Source organism: Salvia splendens, chromosome 21 (genome assembly GCF_004379255.2).
Source record: "Salvia splendens isolate huo1 chromosome 21, SspV2, whole genome shotgun sequence".
Classification (NCBI taxonomy): domain Eukaryota; kingdom Viridiplantae; phylum Streptophyta; class Magnoliopsida; order Lamiales; family Lamiaceae; genus Salvia; species Salvia splendens.
Genome location: NC_056052.1, coordinates 3,742,312 through 3,762,830, shown reverse-complemented (window position 1 = coordinate 3,762,830; position 20,519 = coordinate 3,742,312). Strand labels below are relative to the sequence as shown.

General features: G+C 38.4%; 3 protein-coding genes across 4 annotated transcripts; all 3 read right to left on the bottom strand.

Moving 5' to 3' along the window:
• Positions 1-3,488: 3,488 nt before the first annotated feature.
• On the bottom strand, positions 3,489-5,409 carry LOC121783552 (protein SHORT-ROOT-like). The gene has a single exon (XM_042181657.1). The coding sequence runs from the start codon at positions 5,105-5,107 to the stop codon at positions 3,650-3,652; it is 1,458 nt and encodes a 485-aa protein (XP_042037591.1). The 5' UTR covers positions 5,108-5,409; the 3' UTR covers positions 3,489-3,649.
• A 1,515-nt stretch (positions 5,410-6,924) lies between these two features.
• Positions 6,925-10,341, bottom strand: LOC121783502 (pentatricopeptide repeat-containing protein At3g49740-like). Of its 2 annotated transcripts, none has more exons than XM_042181593.1 (3): positions 7,925-10,341; positions 7,528-7,833; positions 6,925-7,243 (listed from the first exon to the last, which is right to left on the bottom strand). In XM_042181593.1, exon 1 carries the CDS (start codon positions 10,339-10,341, stop codon positions 8,140-8,142), a length of 2,202 nt encoding a protein of 733 aa, XP_042037527.1. In that variant the 3' UTR covers positions 6,925-7,243; positions 7,528-7,833; positions 7,925-8,139. The 2 variants fall into 2 exon arrangements, with proteins under 2 accessions (XP_042037527.1, XP_042037528.1); XM_042181594.1 differs by having other exon boundaries at positions 6,925-7,227.
• A 2,954-nt stretch (positions 10,342-13,295) lies between these two features.
• Positions 13,296-16,581, bottom strand: LOC121783332. The gene is made up of 3 exons (XM_042181376.1): positions 16,055-16,581; positions 15,880-15,992; positions 13,296-13,618 (listed from the first exon to the last, which is right to left on the bottom strand). The coding sequence occupies exons 1-3, from the start codon at positions 16,287-16,289 to the stop codon at positions 13,484-13,486; spliced, it is 483 nt and encodes a 160-aa protein (XP_042037310.1). The 5' UTR covers positions 16,290-16,581; the 3' UTR covers positions 13,296-13,483.
• Between the last annotated feature and the right edge of the window lie 3,938 nt (positions 16,582-20,519).

Sequence of the window (20,519 nt, the reverse complement as noted above, 5' to 3'; positions counted from 1 at the left end):
TCCGTCTTGTTGATGACGAAAAACAGGCATGAATTCGATTTCGAGGTGAGACTTGGCGGCGTCTAGGGTTTGGGGTAGGGTTGAATTGGGGGGAAGAGATAATGAATGAGAGTTGAATTGACGGAGAGAGAGGAGAGAGATTGGGTTGTCAAATCGTCGCTCATTTTAATTTCGCTGAAATCTCGAAACTACAGTTTCAAAACTGCTACAAATACCAATTTTACCCCGATAATGTACGAAATTGGCCGAATAATGTAGCTCAGGTAATTTAAATCATATCCATCCAATCTATCTATCATATGACTGTGATTTGTTTTGTGTATAATACTAAAGGAATGTAATGACCTTAATGCTCCCCTATAGGGATATACACATATGAGACAAGACACTACCTAGATATTTTGCAAAAAATTGATAAATTTTAAAATTTAAGTTACAAAATGATCAAATCACTACAAGTTGGCATGGATGTAACTCGAGTATTACTGTATTAGCCATTTTGTAAATATACCGAGGAAAGTTTGAGAAAACATAATACAATTGAAAGTTTGAACTACTCCCTCCGTTCCCTATTCTACTTTTGTCATTTTTATCCGTCTTCCATATATTGTCTACTTTCACTTTTTACCATAAAGGTCAAGTAAGTCTCATATTCCACTAACTCATTTCATCACATGCACTTTATTATAAAATTAATATATTCTCTCCGTCCCATAAAAACATGTACTATAATTGTAATGACACGGAATTAATGCACAATTGGTATAGTAAGAGAGGACGAGAGAAAGAGTAGTTAAAATAGTGTTATTAGATATTGAGACCCACATTATTATTAGTATTTAATGAGCTGTAATGATGAGCCATAGTGATATAAGTTGTAAATAAATTGATATATATGTGTATTGGGTAATGAGTTGGGGATAATTTTCCCTAAATGGAAATGCTTTTATTTTTATTGGACGGGCGAAAATGTAAAATACACATATTTTTATGGGACGGATGAGAGTATAAAAGTGGATACCATATTTCACTAACTTTGCAATTCACTTTTCTTTACATTTTATTAAAAACTTGTGCTAAACACAAAATGGACTAAAAATGGGCAACGGGGGAATATGATTTATAAACTTAACTTTCTTTAACCATTACCTAATAGTACACCACTTGGTATGAATAGAAAAACAAAGAAGAGAAAAAAAGTAAGATTAATTAAAATATTATTATTGGATAATGAAGTTCATTTTATTAGACTTATTAGAAAAAGAAATTTACAAAAAAAATGAATGTAACTAATAAGTTTTATGGATGATAAAAATGGAAAAAATATGACTATTGGTTGTTGATGAAGTATATTACTACAAAGGAATATTTGTATCTAAATATACCAAGTTTCACTAAATTCTAGTTTTACACTGTAAATAATCATTTCTCCAAATACACAATTTAATTTTTAAAGTAATTTATTTTTCATACAACTATCAATTGCCTCCAATTTAATGTTACGGTAGGTGAATGATATAGTATTAAACAGTGGACTAGGATACTGGATATACATATCATCACTACTTAAAAAACATAAAAAAAATTAACAATTGAAAGTTTATAGTATAGTATATGGAGTATAACTTTATACAAGCATGGCCACTAATAATACTTAATTAGAATAGTGCCCACAATTAATCATATTGTTTTACTAGCTACTCAGTCTTACCACTAATTGCCAATAGCCATTTTTATATTTCAAACTGCCGTCCTAAGCCTTAACTCCTAGATTCCTTGGACACAATTACGATAATGACTCCTTTTATTTTTCTCTTTCTGACGAAATTTAAAAGAATTTTATAATAAAGAGGAAATTGTTTTTAATATATACTCCGTTTGTGTAGCTCTTGATATCAGAATATCACATAGAGGAGTAAAAATTTCATGATCCTTCCATATCAAGTTGGCATGGTGATTTGGTATACTTCACCAATAATTTATTGACAAATGGAAATAAAAAAGCCCCTCATGCCTCATCAATTCAATAAAACTTAACTGCACAAAATAAACGTTCACTAATCATGGAAAGTAGCATTATATCACTATTAACTATGGAAATTACCAAATAGAATAGGCGTGCAATATCACTAGACATATATATATATATTGACATCTTAATATAATAGGAGTAATATTTACACATAAAAAAGTAATCATATTATACTATTTTTTTATGTAAAGAAAGAAATTACTCCTTGATAGTACTAGTTTGAGATTTTATTAGTGAGGCCTTTTTTTCTTATTTTATATTTAAATATATATTCGAAAATTTTATACAAATAACAACTATGACTATAATATTATATTTTCTTATCATAATCCAAGTCTTAAGCAACTAATTAAGTATAATTTTTTATATTTTCAATAACTTTCAATATATTTCTTGATATTTTTTGCATGGTAATAAGAAAATATTGAAAATCATAACTGATTACTTAAGATGCTAACAAAATACTATATTAGTTATAGTCATAAATTTTATTTGTGTAAAATTTTTGAATATACATAAATATAAAATAAGAAAAAAGGTCTCATTAATAAAATCTTAAAATAGTACTATCAAAGAGTTGTAATGTGATTTTTTTTTTTCTTGACATGTAAATATGATTACTTTTTTACGTGAAATATTATTACATTAAGAAGTCAATATACATACATAATTACATATTGTAGGACCTATTATATGAATGTCTCAATATTTAATAGTAGTAAATGTTACTTTCCATGATTACGTTTATTTTGTGCAGTTAAGTTTTATTGAATTGGTGTGTAATTGATATGGCATGAAAGGCTTTTTTATTTTTATTTATCAATAAATTATTGGTGAGGTATACCAAATCACCATGCCAACTTGATATGGAAGGATCATGGAATTTTTACTCCACATAAAGACCTACCAACTCCATTATGTTAATTAAATAAACAAGAGCATGGTAACAAATTAAAGTACGTTTCAATTCACTAGTAGATACGTTCAATTTTATATAGATGCATGATATTTTGCGTTCTAAATTCAACTCGCTAAGCTCATGGTCGTGATTATAATTATTTATATCAAGTTTACTATAGAGTTACTTAAAATAAAGGAATTTGATCAATTTGGGTTTCAATATGTTTTATATTTTGTTGCAATAATAAAAATATTTTACGATTTTTGGCAAACTAAAGATGATTTCATTTCAACGAAGCTGTCATGCCATGCCATTTTTTCGATCATCGGAATATTTTTTGCATGTCAATTTTATTGTTACTACAAATTAAAACTATTCTACAACTAAAAATCAGGCTAAAATTGTTGATATTTTAAGCCATCACTAATCTTTGTATTTTGTAGTAACTCACAAAGGATAAATAGAAACCGAATTATTTTCGAATTAAGCCATCGCTAATCTTTGTACTTGTAACTCACAAAATTTACGCAAAATTGTTGATGACAATTAATTCAATTGATCAAACCAATCCATAAATTGGAAAAGAACAAAAAAACGTAAAAGCCACAAAAAGAAGAAGATAAAAATCAATATTTTTGTGGAGAAAATCATTTAATCAAACCCATTAATTAATTCACTAATTTTCGACACCACACCCACACTCATGCACAGCAGCCCTACGAGGGTTTCCACGCACTAGCCCACACCACCGGCTGCTCCCTCCACGAAAGGAATATTCCGGCGGCATCCCCTCTCTGCCCCATCGTCCACCCCTCCTTATACCTCCTCAGCAGCGACCTCACATCGTCGTTCACCTCCTCATTAAACGACCACGCCCTAAACCCCCCTCCATGCATGCGCTGGCACCACCTCGCCGCCGCGTCCCTCCTCTCCACCGACTCATGCGGCGGGCACGCAACCAGATCCACCACCGCCCTCCCCGCCGCCCTCTCCAGCATCAGCCGCTCGTTACTCGCCCGAGGGAAGCTCTCCTCCAGCGCCTCGAAGTAAACCCTAAACCACCTCAAGCACTCCTCGAATCCCCTCACGAATTCGTAACCGCCGTCGCCGACGTTCAGATCTGCTTCTTCTTCGACGATTGTGACGATCCTCGGCCTCAATTTCCTGAAATTGGAGATCAATTGATCCCGATTGTTGCCAGTAGCCCTCACCGATCGGAGCGATCCGACGCAATTGATCGCTAGGGCTTCGTCCTCCTCGATCCCGATCGCGGCGAGGTTGAGCTCCGACAGATCTCCGGCGTGGTGGATCACGTTGAGCTTGAACGGAACCCCCATCAGCCTCGCGAATTTCTCCATCCTGCTCCCGATCTCCTTCATCAGCCGCTGCACCGCGGCGGCGCCGGCGATCGCGCCGTCGCCTCGCCCTCCGACGACCGTGGTGAGGCGGAGGTGCGGCGTGTCGTCGGATCTCGTGGCGATGGCCTCGAGAAGCGTCGGCCACTGCGTGCAGTAGGTGTTGCTGAGGTCAATGATGTGGATCTTCGCCGCGGCATCCACGGCCTCCATGATCGCCCCGTTGCAGGCCACGTGGCCGAACGTGGTCCACGGGCTGACCTCCTGGAACTTCAGCACGGTCTCTCTCGTGGCGGAGAAGGACGCAGCCTTCTCTGCCGCGGAGATCAAATTGCGGCGGTTCAACTCGCCCGAGTCGGTCATGCGGCTGAAGAGGGCTTGTAGAAAGTAGGCGGCGAGCTTCTGATCGACGTCGCCGTAGGGAGAGCTCATCTCGTTGAGCATCCACATCAGCTGCTGAAAGCGAGCGGTGTATTTATCATTAACGGCTCTAGCTGTTTCTAGAAGGATCTCAGTAGCCCACTTGTTCTGGCCGGAGAAGGCAGCTGGAAACTCCATGCTCACATCAAGCGGCGCCGCAGAAATATAAGAGGATTGGTCGTAGGCATGGTGGTGGTGGCGATCAGTGGTGGAGATTTGGTGGTGTTTGGAGGAGGAAGAGGAAGAGAAGTCGTCTTCATGATCCATGAAATAGTTGAGGCATTCCTCGTCTTGATGAGGATGGTAGTTGTGATTCTGCGATGGCGAGCTACTTGACGTTTGGGTAGGATTAATGGATTGGTCGGATTGGAGACTAACCAGCCTAAACAAAGTATCCATCTAATCAAATGACCCCCACACATCAAACACACAAATCTCACTTTATAATCACACAAGAGAGAATCTTGGACTTGGTAGTACTACTACTATTTAACATTTTGATGATATTAAAAGACAAATATATGTTATAATAAGATGAGATTGTGTTTGTGGTATAAAATAGGATAAAGTGGATGGGGCATGGAAATGGGGAAGTACTAGTGGGAAATTGCTTTTCATGCAACTTTATGTAGGCTTTATTTATGTGTGTGAATGTGTGAGAGAGAGCAGGCGTGACATTTGGGTATCGAGAGAGAGAAAAGCTGCGGGCGTGCTTGGTGATGATGGAAGGCACCCACACCACTATCTATCTATCTATATATAAGGCGGTCTTTCACTCATATTTTGCCTCCCATTTACTCACCAAACTCTGCCAATACTTGCTCCTTTTGCCGTTTCTTTATACCAAAAGCGTTTTCTACGTTCATCATCTCATATTTATATCAATATTACACTGCTTTTTCCACATTTTTTCAAGTCTTTTCTTGGCTAAGTGGACCATTCCCCTAGATATTTGAATTTAAAGTTCCTTCTTTATTAATAATTGTAATGTCTGGAATATTGTATAGTTATGCATGTGTAAGAACATTTTTTAGTTGATAAAACGATTTCACCTCTACTTAACTAGTCGGAAAGAGAAAAAACATTATATTCTTTAGAAAAACATTTTGGATGTGAGTTCTTATTCAAATTGAGGACCATATTTTCGATAGATGAATAAATTTAGAATATTTGAATTAATTTTTTAAGTTCTTCGATTAATGCATTATTTTGGTGGATGAATGCATATTTGGAGCGTTCGAATCCAATAAGGAGAAAAAATTTAAATCTTTTTTATGACGCTTTACAAGAAATGTAATTTCAACGAAAAAACAACAATCCATGTATCAGTATATGCAGTGACAGAGCCACATGGTGTCTATGTGGGGCATATGTAATCATGCATGTTGTATATTTTGTTCATCAAATTTGTAAACATATCAAATTTCTTCATAGATGTCCCTCCTCTACTTTTTAAAACTTCCTTGTGTATACTTTTGCCCCTCCTATACTGAAATTCTAGATTCGCCCTGCTTATATGTATAGGAAGAATTTCAGGTGTGACTGAATGTTTGTGCATAAACATACATACATGTATCAATTTGCTATAATGGAAACAATATTAATACTCCTAAAAACAATTAGCAATGTATCGAAGTATACATAAGAACAGATCAATTGGTCAAATATATGGTGATGGAGTTATAGAAAAGTTGCAAATTTTTTAGGATGAATAACGTCTCATTTTTACAACTTTGAGATAATATCTTCAATTTTTGTTTTTTTCTCCAATTGATGATTGAGAAAATTCTCCGGTTTGGACGAATGCTGTCTTTTATGGATAATGGCGAATAAACTACTCCTACTATGTATCAGTAGATGAAGCCATGTTGGTATTGAGACAAAGTGCTTTGTGAAGAATAGAGTAGTAGATGATGAATATATAGGGACAAAGCCTTGCGAAATCCCAGGAAATTACATATTCCAACTCAACTAACAAGGGGTGTGTAGACAGTCATTTCATTGACTGTCTCCAATCTCTATGAATCATTCTCTATCAACCAATTATTCCTTGTATAACTTCTACATGATCTATCAAAGGGTACGAATACGAGTTCTTGTCATATCAATTGCACCAAAATACAATAACGTTGATTTAGTTATGGTTTTTATATGAACTAATTAAAAGTTAGTATCTTTTAACATACCCAAGTCATATGTTAATTTTTGTCTGTTTATCCAATAGTTAAGAATTTTTTGTTTTCACTACATCTTTAGTGCTAAGAAGAGTATTAATATTATTTTTATGCTAGAGATTAAACACAAAATATGCATACAAATAAATAAAATCGCCACTTAAGTGAAGTCCCATCTAACTTAACTTACAGGAATTGAGCTCTAGAAACACATGTAAGAGCCTTCTGAGCTGCATCAGCGAAACATAGTGCCGCTTCAGCTTCAATCTCCGTCTCCTCTGCTTCCACTAAAGACATCTCAGCTGCTAACCGCAGCTTCTTCTGTGGTCATGCTCCTCGTAGTCCCTAGGTCATCGAAAATCTGGGCCACGGTAAGTATAAGCACCATATGTGGCAGCTCATATAAAAAGGAAAGGTCAATGCAAATGATCCAAACTCTCCACTAGATGTACATAATACTCTCCATGTCCCATTAAAAATGAAACATTTTCCTTTTTTGGTTGACCTATTAAAAATGAAACGTTTCATAAAATGGAAACAACTCTATCTCTACTTGACAGAACAACACTACATAAAATCATGTGCCGATTCCCAAATGCTTCATTTTAAGTGGGCTGGAGGGAGTATATTTCATGTGCAGCTCACCTTAGATAAAAGGGCACTCATCAGTTGTGGACCAAAGTCCATTCCCGTTGTCCAAGCCTGTCCATTTTGGAGAATATTCGAGTCTGAGTAACAGCCTTAACATTTGTAGTGGCTATATCATTCGTATCATCACAGGTGATATCTTCTTGAGCAACTTTGTTTAGCTCGCTTCCGAACCAATATGCCTGAATCTTGAAGAGAAAACGTATAGGCCTCCCAGATTCATCAAGGATTGGTCCATCAATTATGCAAAGGAGTTTCTCTGCACCAACAGCCAACGCGCATGCGGTAGCAACTTCATAAGTGCTGCAACACCGAGAGAAAGAATTGGTTTTTAAACATTTATTGGTATCGAAATACTGCATAAAAAGTATTGCAAGGACACAAAAATACTCACCAAAACCATTTAGCACATTTGCAGTTTGATTCTTATCCAGAGCTTGAATAACCCAAATTGCTTAAAAGTACTATGGAATCTTGATCTAGCATCTCCTGTTACGAGAAACATACCCTTTCTTAACTTCATCACTTGATGCATAAATCATAATCAATTCCTTCTACTACTCCGCTTCTCTGCAAAGCCAGGGATACCAAATCTCAGCTTAGCAATGATCATGGGGAGATCCAACTTCTTCCAGGTTGCTTCATCACACCATATTTCTTCATCACTTCCCTAAAACTAGCTGCCTCTTCCCATTTCCCAGCATTAGAATGAAGATTCGACAGCAGAATGTAAAGCGAAGGATCATCATCATGCCCTGTTTCAAGGAGAAACTTCGCAACTATATTTCCCAAGTGCAGATGGCCGTAGGCTGCACAAGAACTCAACAAAGTCCACCAAACACTCGGGTCGATATCACTGCCAGCATCCTTGATCAGCCTCTCCGCTACATCAAGAAACCCGGCCCTCCCTAATAGATCGACCACACAAGAGAAGTGGTGCATTTCTGGATCAATGCCATAACCCTCCACCATCAAATTGAAGATCCTAATACCATCAGCAACTAAACCTGCATGGCTGCAAGCCGATAAGACTGCAGTGAAAGTTGCCTTATCCGGCCTCACTGTACTCGAACACTGCATAGCCTCAAACCACTTGATGGCCTCCTTGCCCTCTCCGTGCAGTGCATGGGCGGAGATCACTGAGTTCCAAGAAACAACATCTCTATTGGTCATACTGCGGAACACTTTCAATGACCAGTTCAAAGCCCCAGACTTGGAGTACAGCGCAATGAGGGCATTACCAAGCAAGGTGTGAACGAAATAACCCAATTTCAGTAAGTATGCATGAACTTCTTTGCCATGAAGAAGATCCGATATACTGGAGCAAATGCTTAAAACAAGGCTCAAAGTGTAATGATTTGGTTTTAGACCTAATTCTAGTAATTCCAAAAATTGTTGCAGCCCTTCCTCTGGCAATCCATTTAATAGAAATCCAGATATCATTGCATTCCAAGATATTACATTTCTTGAGTGCATTTGACAGAAGATTTCGTGGGCCTTCTCTATCGCACTGTTCCTAGATAATGCTGAAAGCAATGCGTTTGCAACTTCAACTCTGTGAATGAGCGCCCTTTTCACTAGAACTGCTTGTATCATCTCAACTACCTCTACCGAATCTAAGTTTGCTAGCAAGCTTCCAATAGTGAATTCATCTGGCTCAACACAATTCCTTTGCATCTGAAGGTAGGTGGAGATAGCATCTCCATTCAGGCTCTCTTGAGTGTAGCTTGCTATAATGGCATTCCACGAGACGACATCCTTCCCTTCCAACGCTCTGAAAACCAAACAAGCTGCAGCTAACTCCCCGCAATTAGAATACATGCTTATTGCTGCATTATTAACTTTAGTAGAGTCTCCAAAACTCATCTTGATAGCTTGGCCATGTACTTGAGTAGCAATTTCGGAATTGAAACAAGCTCCCATTACACTCACAAAAGTCAATTCAGTTGGTTTCAGACCAACGGTTTGCATATCTTTGAACATCAACAGAGCTTCTTCATCTCTTTCCATACTGACCAATCCTGATATAACTGCATTATATGCTATCTCGTCACCAACTTCTCTCCCGATTTCCTCAAATATTTCACAAGCATCACCAGCACTTTCACATTTAAAATACATAGTGACCAATGAATTACCGACGGACGCCTTCCTCAAAAATCCATTTTTCAAAACCAAGCAATGAAGTTGCCTCCCAAACTCAAGCTTCACAACTGTACATAAGCTCACAACACTGGCAAACGCATAGTTATCCGCTTTCACATCAAGGATACGCATTCTCCGGAAGAAATCGAACGCAAGCCCATCAAGTCCATTCTCAGCGCAACCCGTGATCATCGCATTCCAGACTTCCACATTTCTTTCAGGTATTTTGTCGAACACCATACGAGCATAATCAACTTCGCCGAGCTTCGTGCAAGCTGACAACAGTGTCGTGTGCGAGTATACATCGGGCTCGCTTATATCAGTATAGACCCTTTTCACCGATACCAAGTCCCGCAACTTCGCATACAACGCGAGCAGGGTATTCGCTACGTGAGAGAAGCTTCGAAGGCCGGATTTGATGCAGTGATTGTGGAGTTGGGCACCCACTCTTATTTCGCGGGAGTTGGCGCACGCTGTGAGGGCTGTTGAAAGAGTGTAGTGGTCGGGTTTGAGGTGGCGGAGTGAGTGGATTTGTTGGAAGAGATGGAGGGCGTCTGAGAATCTGTGGGCATGGACAAGGTTCTTCAGAGAGCAATTGAGTTTGATTAATTCTGGAACAGAATTATCTACTAAGACTCCCATGGTATTTTGGTAGCATTTTCGCATCATTAGCTCAACCCAAATCAGTTATGCTATTGTGCAGTTTGTTGCCAATTGAAACTAAAAATATAACATATAACTGTCCAACATCGGTGTCAAGATAAAACTGAAACTAGTATATAAGTCTCATGGGCCCCTCCTCCTATCACCAATTGGTTTTAGGATGGAACCCACGGATTTCTATCATGGTATCAGAGCGGGTCGCCGACTGTGGGTCATATTTAACTGACCCAGCAGTATATCTGGGCTGAAACCGAAAAAAAAATGACTGACCCAGCAGTATAACTGGGCTGAAAATTTGGGCCAAGTGGTCCCAACCGATCCAAAAAAATTGGACCGATTGTCCAATCGATTAGAAAAAAGGTTTGAGGGAGGGTGTTGACAATTGAAACTAACCCACGGATTTTTATCAGAGTTGATTGAATCAGTAAGAACATGATTTCATCATGACATTCCACTATATATTTAATTTACCTAACTCTCCAATTAGAAAGATTATATGATTCCACTACAAAAGCAAGAGAATACTGAATGAGGTAGTTCCCTATTGCTGCTCCTTTAGACTGTAAATCAAGAAAGTAGATTTAATTTTTGAGTTACTACTTCACAATACAAAAATAGGAAAAATTGTGGTATGGAAATAAGGTAAAAAATTAATGGCCAATACCAAACTGAACAAAATACAAAAGCACTAAAATAAAATGCTAAGACCATCCACAATAGGCGCCCAGCGACCGCCCAGCCGAGCGCCGGCGCTGGGCGGTTCGCTGGGCGGTCTATTGCAGCCGCCCAGCGGCTGAGTGGAGAGAGAAATCGCGCAGCGCTGGGCGGTTATGTGGCGCTGGGCGGTCGGCTGGGCGGTCCGTTCGGCGCTATTGCAGCGCCCGGATCGCCCAGCGCACCGCCTAGCGCGAAAATTAATTTTTTTTTCCGAAACACTATATATACGCGCTTTGCTCGTCATTTTCATTCGCACCACTTGTTTTAACGAGTACTCTCTCTATCTTAATTTCTGTTCAAGATCAACAACGAGGAGTGAATTGTCACTCTTTTTTATTAATGTATTTTTTAAAAAAATTAATGTACTTTTTTTAAATTATTGTACTTTTTTAAATTTTAATAGTATTATTAAACTTTTCCCGTATATGTCTCGTAAATTAAATTCCGTATATTGTGTGATTGTTAATTATGCCATTTTATATAATTGTTATTAGTGATGTGGCTATTGATGTGGCTGGGCTATTTATGATGTGGCTAGGCTATGGCTGGGCTATTTATGATGTGGCAGGAGGATTTTTAGTGCTGATGATGTGGCAGTGGCTAGGCTATGGCTGGGCTATTGCTGGGCTATTCCTATTATGGATGGCCTAAAGCAAACAAAAATAGTAGAGTCTAAACTCTAAACTAAAGCAGCAAACAAAATCAATTTCGAATACTAAAGCATCAAAGCAAATTACAATTCAAGTCCAATTTCGAAATCCAATAGCTCTTTTAGTCTCAAATTCAAATCCAATTTTCAGTTCAATGTCGAATTAGATTTAGAGAGAGGCAAGCAACAAGAGAAGCTGCAATTACACCAAGGTTTTAAAGACTAGAATGGGAAGCATAGAGATTTAATCAAAGCAGAGTTTGGTTAAGAACAAAAGGGGAAGAGCGTGAGAGATTGAGAGCTTATCGATGGAGGCAGTCAGCCCCCTATCGCGATAGATTGAAAGATAGAGAGGAGATGACCGGAGATGGAGGGAAAGACAGCGCCGGCGACGGCGCTGATTCGCCGTGAGAGAGATGTCAGGCACTAATTGAGAGAGAGAAATTGATTTTGGGCCAATTGTTTATCAAGTTTTGGGCCAATTCGTTTTTTAATGGAAAAGGTGGTGGGCTGGTTTGTTATTTTTTTTAAATGGATGGGTTAAAGAATTTAAATTAAGTATGAGCTGAAGTTTAATTGAAGTGTGGGCCGGAGTATATATATTAATTCTATGATTGGACTGTTGATTAATCCCTAAAGAGGGGCCAGATTACTTCTATTGGAGCTATGGTCAATTTGTGCACTTTTCCCATTTCTCCCACGCTTTCTTAAATCCTTCGCTACTCACCATAAAACTAAGTTTGTTGTTATTCTTAGCAAAATATGGTCGTGACATCGGCCCCAAAACAAACTAAATATTGTAGCTCTGCTGATCCGACAGACATAGGTGAGTGATTATGGCCGTTTTCTGGCAGCGGGGCATTGGAAATTGGCATGTCAGGGGTCGTTATGATATGAAAATTATTGATACCGAACAATATGATATTACTTAACAATATATCGAAATTTTGGTACAATATATAATGGAGTATAACGTTTTTGCTACGGTATATCATGCCTTCCATTACATACTCCCCCCATTCGCGAATAGGAGTCCCATAGTTTGGTGCAAGTTTTAAGAAATATAAAAAAAAGTGGGTAGAAAAAGATAAAATATGAGTAAAAATGATTAGTGGAATGTGAGACTTACTTACCATTTATAATAAAAGTGAATCGGGACACTTATTGGTTAACGGACCAAAATGAAAAAATGAAACTCGTAATCGTGGATGGAGGGAGTAGTTGATATTATTGATAAAATTCCCAAGTAAAAAAATCAATTGTGGCTTAGGGAAAAGATTATCCAGTGGAGATGTACATGAGAATACAATCGAGTCATCGACTACACACACATAAATACAAAAATAGAAATGCAAACACAACATGAAATTCTTTGGGAAAGCATAAATACATCGACTTCCTTGTTTTTCTCTTGATTCGGATATTCTGAGTCGTGGTGAACTATTCGATCTCTAAGTCCACGAATTCCTTCTCGATCCGTGTATCAAACAGTTGCTCGACCCGAAAATTTGGTTTAATTTCCATAAATTTATGTATGCATATATATTTGTATTACATGCATGTAGCAAGCAAATATAATGGAGAAAGTGTGTAGGCTGAGAAGTTTGCATGAAACAAACCGATAGATTACATCTCCATCACAATAAGCTCTAAAGCGATGTTTTTGGAGTTGAAGACTTGAAGATACATGTGGTTGAAGTTCTAGTCAACTCACTTTAGCATGAATCTCATCTTTTTACATGTCTTTTCAAAAGCATAGACACTAGTTTGGAAACGGAGTCAGCAACTAAAATTTGATGTTTCATTCACTTGCTCCGAAATGCTCTGTAAAGCCGGTCTCCACTGCCCAGGCCGGCCAGTGTTGGGTCTTCCTGCGCCGCTTCTGCTGCAGCTGCCACCACCGCTCGCCTCCATCTGAACCGTGGCCAAACTATTAGTACAATTCATGTTCAAGTTTTAATTTTCGTCTCCAATAAACAAGTTTTCTATTTTCTAAAATACCTGAACAAGAATATGTTAACAAATTCTTACGAACTTTTATCATTCCAGCAATAATAGCACGTGCATATTGTTCTGTCTGAACATTTCTTATAATAGTAGTTCACATGGCATATATTAATCTTAAGCTAACAATCATAATAAATGATAGAATTTTAAAAACAAAATCATTTTTTTTTAAATTAACATTATTATGTAGCAGGAGGCCCTTAGTCTGAACATGTATATTGTCATACCACATCCATGATCCATCATAATAGAGTAGGCAAATACTTTTTTCATTAGGTGGAATTAAATGTAGCATGATTTGGATATAAGTATGTCCTACGAAATTTATCATCAGTTATCAGAGGGCTAGGACCAGCACATTATAAATGCCAATGACTCTTTCTGTCTCTCTAAAATAGAGTTAGAATCAAAATATTCTCAATAATATTATCCCCATGTGAAACCCTGAACTTTGGTGTTGAAGGCCATGTGAGTCCTATGATTGGAAGAGATAATATCATGCGTTGAAATAGAGCTAGCAGCAATATATTCCATCTCATTATATAGAGCAATATCATTAATCATTATCAGTTTGTTAAACATATGCAGAAACCTATATTTTATATAGTCAATGCCAACAATATATTTGGAATCCTAGTTCTCTATTTTATTTCTCTATGCGTTTGTTTTGTGTACTATCATTACTATGATGATAATGTTGCATTGCATGTGGTATGCAGCATTGAATTGAATATGAGAGAATAATATTTCAAAGTTTTTAAGAGTTTCGACTTGGTATATATAATGGGACCAATCTAATTAGGTATTTATATAAATATCTTAAAAGTCAATTGTTTATTTAATTCTTTATTCTATATACGTTTAAGGGACATGCCAACATGAAGCTGTGCATATAATTTTAAATTTTAATATACGCCACCATTTCTCAAGAGTTGAAATCATCAACTAATGAAGTTGACAAAGAAAGTAGATAAAAAAAACGCTTTGAATGAAAATTATGTAATAAGTATTCTTCAATAGTATTAAACATGAAACAAAAGCTAGATACATGAAAATTATCCGACGTTTTAGAGTTTAGAATATATCACAAAATTGTTTTATAATGTGATGGATAATATGTTTCATACCTAGCTTATCAATTGGCCAACATATCAAATCATATTAGGCATGAATTAAAATCATTGTTGAGAGCCAATAATCGATTCAATCAGTTAGCGGCTCGACTAATAGACATTTTTTTATTTGTAAATCGGACCGGATCAAACATCAATTCCCCGCCAAACTGGTTGAATCAGCCAATTCGATCCGGTGTTCAAAACACTGACTTTATGAACATAAAATGCAAACTCATATTGTACAAACTCCAAACTATGATCTGGACCATAAAAAATATCAACAGATGACAAGATAGTAATAACAGAAAATGTCAACACAATATCAACACAACATCAACCGTTGACACCGTGTTGATATTTTCTATTGCTACTATTTTATCATTTGTTGACATTTTCTAATGATCTAGATTATAGTTTGAAGTTTGTACAATATTTAGAGTTTGTATTTGATTACATTCATATGCATATATATACTACAATTGATAAGCCTTTGGATCTTATGTTTTCTGTTCCAATATTTGTTTTTAATTATTTCTAATCATGGATTCTTCTATCTCACGATTTCTAGAGCTTTATTTTAATTTTAGGATTATCAATCGGGATTTCACAGTTATAAGAGTCAATAATTAATTGTTTTTAATTTCATTTTTAGCTTTTATTTGTATAATAAACACCATTCAAATTAGTGACACAGAGGAATATACAAGATTTGTGAATAAAGAATCAATTCAATCTATACGCATGCAATGGATCGTAAATTTGGTCGAGGATGGATAGCGATAGGCCGGTATAACTAACTCATCCCACAATTAATTTTTAATTTCAGCTTAAAATTCTGACAATCCCTCTTTTTCTTAATAATACTAATAATTATTAGTAATAGTAATACTCTATTTTTTATTTTATTTTTATGAGAATGAGTACGAATGAAACAACTGAAAACAGAAAGTGACAAAAAAATAATTGGAATCCAGTTATGATCTTCCTACTCTTAATTTAATCAGATCTATCATTTCAATTCATTCAAATCATAAAAATGAAGAATTAATTTACCTTAACTGAAGCTGATCGCTGATTCGAATTTCTCTTGCGCTCCAAAGCTCCTCTCTCCTTCAACAACTTCCCCAACTTCACACTCTTATTCGCAGCAAATTCCTTCAGCACATCTGCAAACAAAATCCAACGATAAACTACATATACGAGAATCGTGAATCGGAGATCAAGGCACCTTCAAAGCTGATGAGTTTGTAAACTTGTCCAATCACGAGAGCGTCGTCGGGGCGGAGGAGCTTGAGCTGCTTGATCGGCGCGGCGTTCTCCGCCGCCACCACCAGCGCGACGTAGTGGCCGGGGTTGGCATTCATGACCTCGGTAGCGCTCACCGACGAGTAAATCCTGTCGACCTTACCGCCGTGGTTCTGGATCACCACCGCCGCCGCCTCCGCCGCCTGGCAATTCCCCATCACAGCAACCGCTATTCGGAATTTCAACTGAGAGCGGCGAATTTTTGTAAGGAGTCTGATTTAATAGCGAATTGAAGAAAATTGTATTTAATGAGAGAGTCTGGAAAATGGAAATAGGAAAAAGGTGGAGATGTAAACGAATTGAAAAAGGAAAATTGAAATTAATGGTGATGATGGGGATTAAGTGAGTGTTAGATGGATCTGCCAAACCACCTAAAATTGGGAGGTTCAGGTTTATGACTCTTCGTTTGCAGACGCAGGTGGGTCTAGTGTGTGTGTGAGAGAGAGAAGGGGCCCGGCTGGGGACAGGATTGTAATTTCGAGTGACATAAATATGGAATTCCAATTCATCAGAAATTGTTTGATGAATTTTTGGATATGAGAGTAATTGCACTCAATTGCTATAAATAGGTACTGTATGTATTATGGCATAGTTAATTGTTGTATCTTCAACGTAGATTTTAATGAATGCATTTAGTAATTAATGCTATTTTTGTTGTTATTATTAATAAGAGGAAAGTTGCAAATAGACCTGAAATACGTCTGGCCGTGTATGTCCCATTGGATTTAGAGCATCTCCAACGGCGGACGTCCGGTCGGACATCCGCGACGGGCGACCGTGACGTCCGCTATTGTGGCGTTTCAACTCGGATACGGACGTCCCGTAAGGACGTCGGATGTCCTCGGACGTGCGGGCGACGGGCGGGCGGACGTCCGCCATTGTGGCGTGGGTCGGACGTCCGGTATTTTTTTTAAAACTCTATATATATGGCTCGTTGAACTTCATTTCATTCGCACCACTTGTGTTAACAAGTTTCTCTCTCTACATCTCTATTTTCAAGTATATCTAGAATGACTAGTGACAGTGATAGCGAGGATGAATTGGAGGTCGCTGTGGAAGGTGCGATAGATAGGCTGCTACACCAGAGGGAGCAGCGGCGGCAGCAGGTGGCGGTACATCGGTCGATCCGTCGTCGAACTACAATACCCCGTGACCACATTGCTGCACATATTCGGTTGAATCAGGACTACTTCGCTCCGCAGCCGCGTTTTGGGGATGCCTTATTCCGGCGACGTTTTAGGATGCATCGTCCGCTGTTTATGCATATCGTTGGTGCTTTAGAGAGAAGATACATGTATTTTAGGATCAGGGAGGATGCAGTTGGCAAACCCAGACTCACGCCCTTACAGAAGTGCACTGTCGCAATCAGACAACTGGCGTACGGAGGCGCGGCCGACATGTTCGACGAGTACCTCCACATTTTTCCAGTTCGTATTCGTGTTCAAATTTTATTTTCGTAAACGTAAATTGCTTTATTTGTGAATTTGTGATTTTTTTTTATTGCTGGAAGTCCTAGTGGGAAGGACGATGAGAAGGGCGGATTGTGAAGGGGATGTCCTAGTGACGTGGCAGGAGGTGTTTTTGGGAAGTGCTAGTGGATGTCCGAATGGGATATCCGTGCATTGGAGATGCTCTTAGTATTAACGTACAATTACATCTGAAATAATGTTTTCATGAGTAATTAACTTCATGATATATATTCATAGAAATATACATCTACTATTTGTAGTTTATAGATTTATATCCCGTCTTTTAAAAAATACTACTACGCTATTTTATTTTTGCAATTTTTGTATATCCACAAAAATTAGTCCTTTTTCATTTTACAACACATAATCATCAATAAATCAATTTATTTGCTTTTGCTATAACATGACTGATCATTTTATTCATTCAAAACATATTCACTCCTTAATCATTACTAATAGTATTTCCATTACTGGTTAATTGAGTTGCTTATTTCGACATAAAATTTAAGGAAGAGATTTAATACTCTATGTTAAACAGAGGAAAAATAAAGTTAGAGAAATAAAGAAAATGAAAAAAATGAAATTTAGATATATTACTCCGTGCTTTTTATTAAAAATAATAATAATTCAATTAACTTAAAACTTCTCAAATAAAAAAATAAGTTAATTAAAATGAATGAATGGAGTATTTAAGATGGCATCGTTTCTCCACGTGCATACATTATCTATTTTACTAAAAGTCAAGACACACTTTATTCGACCTATTTATGAAACGAATGTAATATTATTTATTTTTAAATAGGGTTAATAATAATTTTTGTTTACTCTATGTGATGATTCGAACTATCAATATATACTTCGTATTAATTAGAGGAGAGAAGGGTCTACCAATTGACACAAATACGAATAATTTTTCATATAATTAAAAGTCTTATCTTTTTTTAGTGTGACTAAATACAAATGTCAATGATGGGGTACGGACTAAACAAGCCCAACAGCAATGACGGCCCATCAGCCCGAAGCCCAAGGAAGAGTATGAGTTCGGCATGACCAAAGAGTTCGGATGAGTTCGGCATTACCAAAGAGTTCGGCCTCAGCCTACAGCTCGGTAAAAGCCAACCAATCAAGCTCTGCTCTCAGGTCGGCATCAAGCTCTACTCTCAGATCGGCAACCAAAGCAGTTCGGTCTCAGTATTCGACCGAACAAGGAGTTAGTGGACCCATGCAGGATTTCCACAACTTCCAACACACCCACTACCACGTGGCGTCAACTCAGGCCACGATCTTAGGCCATGACCTACACGACCTCCACGACCTAGAGTGATGATGTAAGCCACGATCTTAGTTCAATGTATAAATAGAACTTAGATCTGGTAGAAAAGGGTTAGAATCTCTCTAGAGAAATAATCATATAGCAAGTCTGTGTTGTAAGCTGTAATTCGCAGATCAAGCAATACAAACCTGCCCCCATTTCTCCCCGTGGACGTAGATTTACCTCAGTAAATCGAACCACGTAAAATTCTCGGTGTCGTAATTTATTTTTACGAGCATTTATCATCATCAAAAATTCGCGGAATCATCACTGGCGCCGTCTGTGGGAAACAGAGAACCAAATTTGTGATAAAGCGAATTTTTGACCATTTTTTCAACCCAAAAAATGCATACCAGATCGCAGAGTACCCGTATTCCTGCCCGTGAGAACCAGGAGGAAGCCAATCCATCCCATAGGTCGGGAAAACAGCCTAGGGATAAATCCACCACCAGTTCTCATGGTGGAGGAACAAGCCGCTCCAAAAGCCGTCACACCGAGTCTTCCCAGCAGCCCGATTTGAACGAGGCTGTCAAGCTGTTTTTGGCGGAAAAGCAGGAGGAATTCTTAACCTTCCTGCAGAGAAGCCAAAAGCAGCCGGAGGCGAAAACGGCGGATTCTCTCTCTCCCTCCATACGAGACAGTCACTACCGCAGTAGTATCATGTCTTCCAGAAGAAAGAATCCTCGGTACCGGAATCACAGGAGAACTCCATCTCCTCCATACCGAAGAAATGTCGGGTTCGCCATGTACGGAGCATTGAGGACTCCGTTCTCGGACGATATTACCCGAACTTCCCTACCACAGAACTACCGAACTCCGTCGATGACCTATGACGGACTCGTGGATCCTCATGATTTCTTGGGACGCTATCAATATAACATGGCGAACCAGGGTCTCAACGAGGTCCACATGTGCAAGCTGTTTCCCGAGCTGCTAATCGGGAACGCAAGAAGGTGGTTCGATAGCCTCCCTCAAGGCAGCATTAGATCCTACCGAGATCTAATGGATGCTTTCCACAGGAGGTTCTTTCAGAAAGCGGAAGCCAGAAGCACTTCGGCTCAGCTGCTTTCTATACGTCAAGGTCGCGACGAAAAGATCAGCGATTTTATGACGAGATTCCACAAGGAATGCCTACAAGTAGATAATCTCAATGATCTACTTGTCATTTCGGCATTCCAAAATGGAATCCTGCCCGGAGCTCTCTACAGAAAGCTCGTGGAGTGCGGTCCGCAAACAGCTCAAGAGATGTGGGACATTGCGGACAAGTTTTCTCGTGCCGATGAGGCAGACCGTCGAAAACGGTCTTTAGACAGCTCATCTAGAGAAGACAAAAAGAAGCCCGGTCATAGCGATCAGAGGCATCCTCGCCGAACACCTTCTCCACTAAAGGAGAGATAGCGGTCATCCGAGGTGATCGAAAAAGAGCAAGTGTGTTCGCAGATTGCGCTTAAAAGTGCCGAGCAATCAGTTCGGCACCATCAAGCATAGCAATCACAGCAGCCGGAATCAGAGGCCGGCGAAATGACCGAAGTCACACCGGAGCCGAACTCGATGGTGTACGGCACTGAAGCCGTGATTCCGGTTGAGATCGGCATATCCAGTCCCCG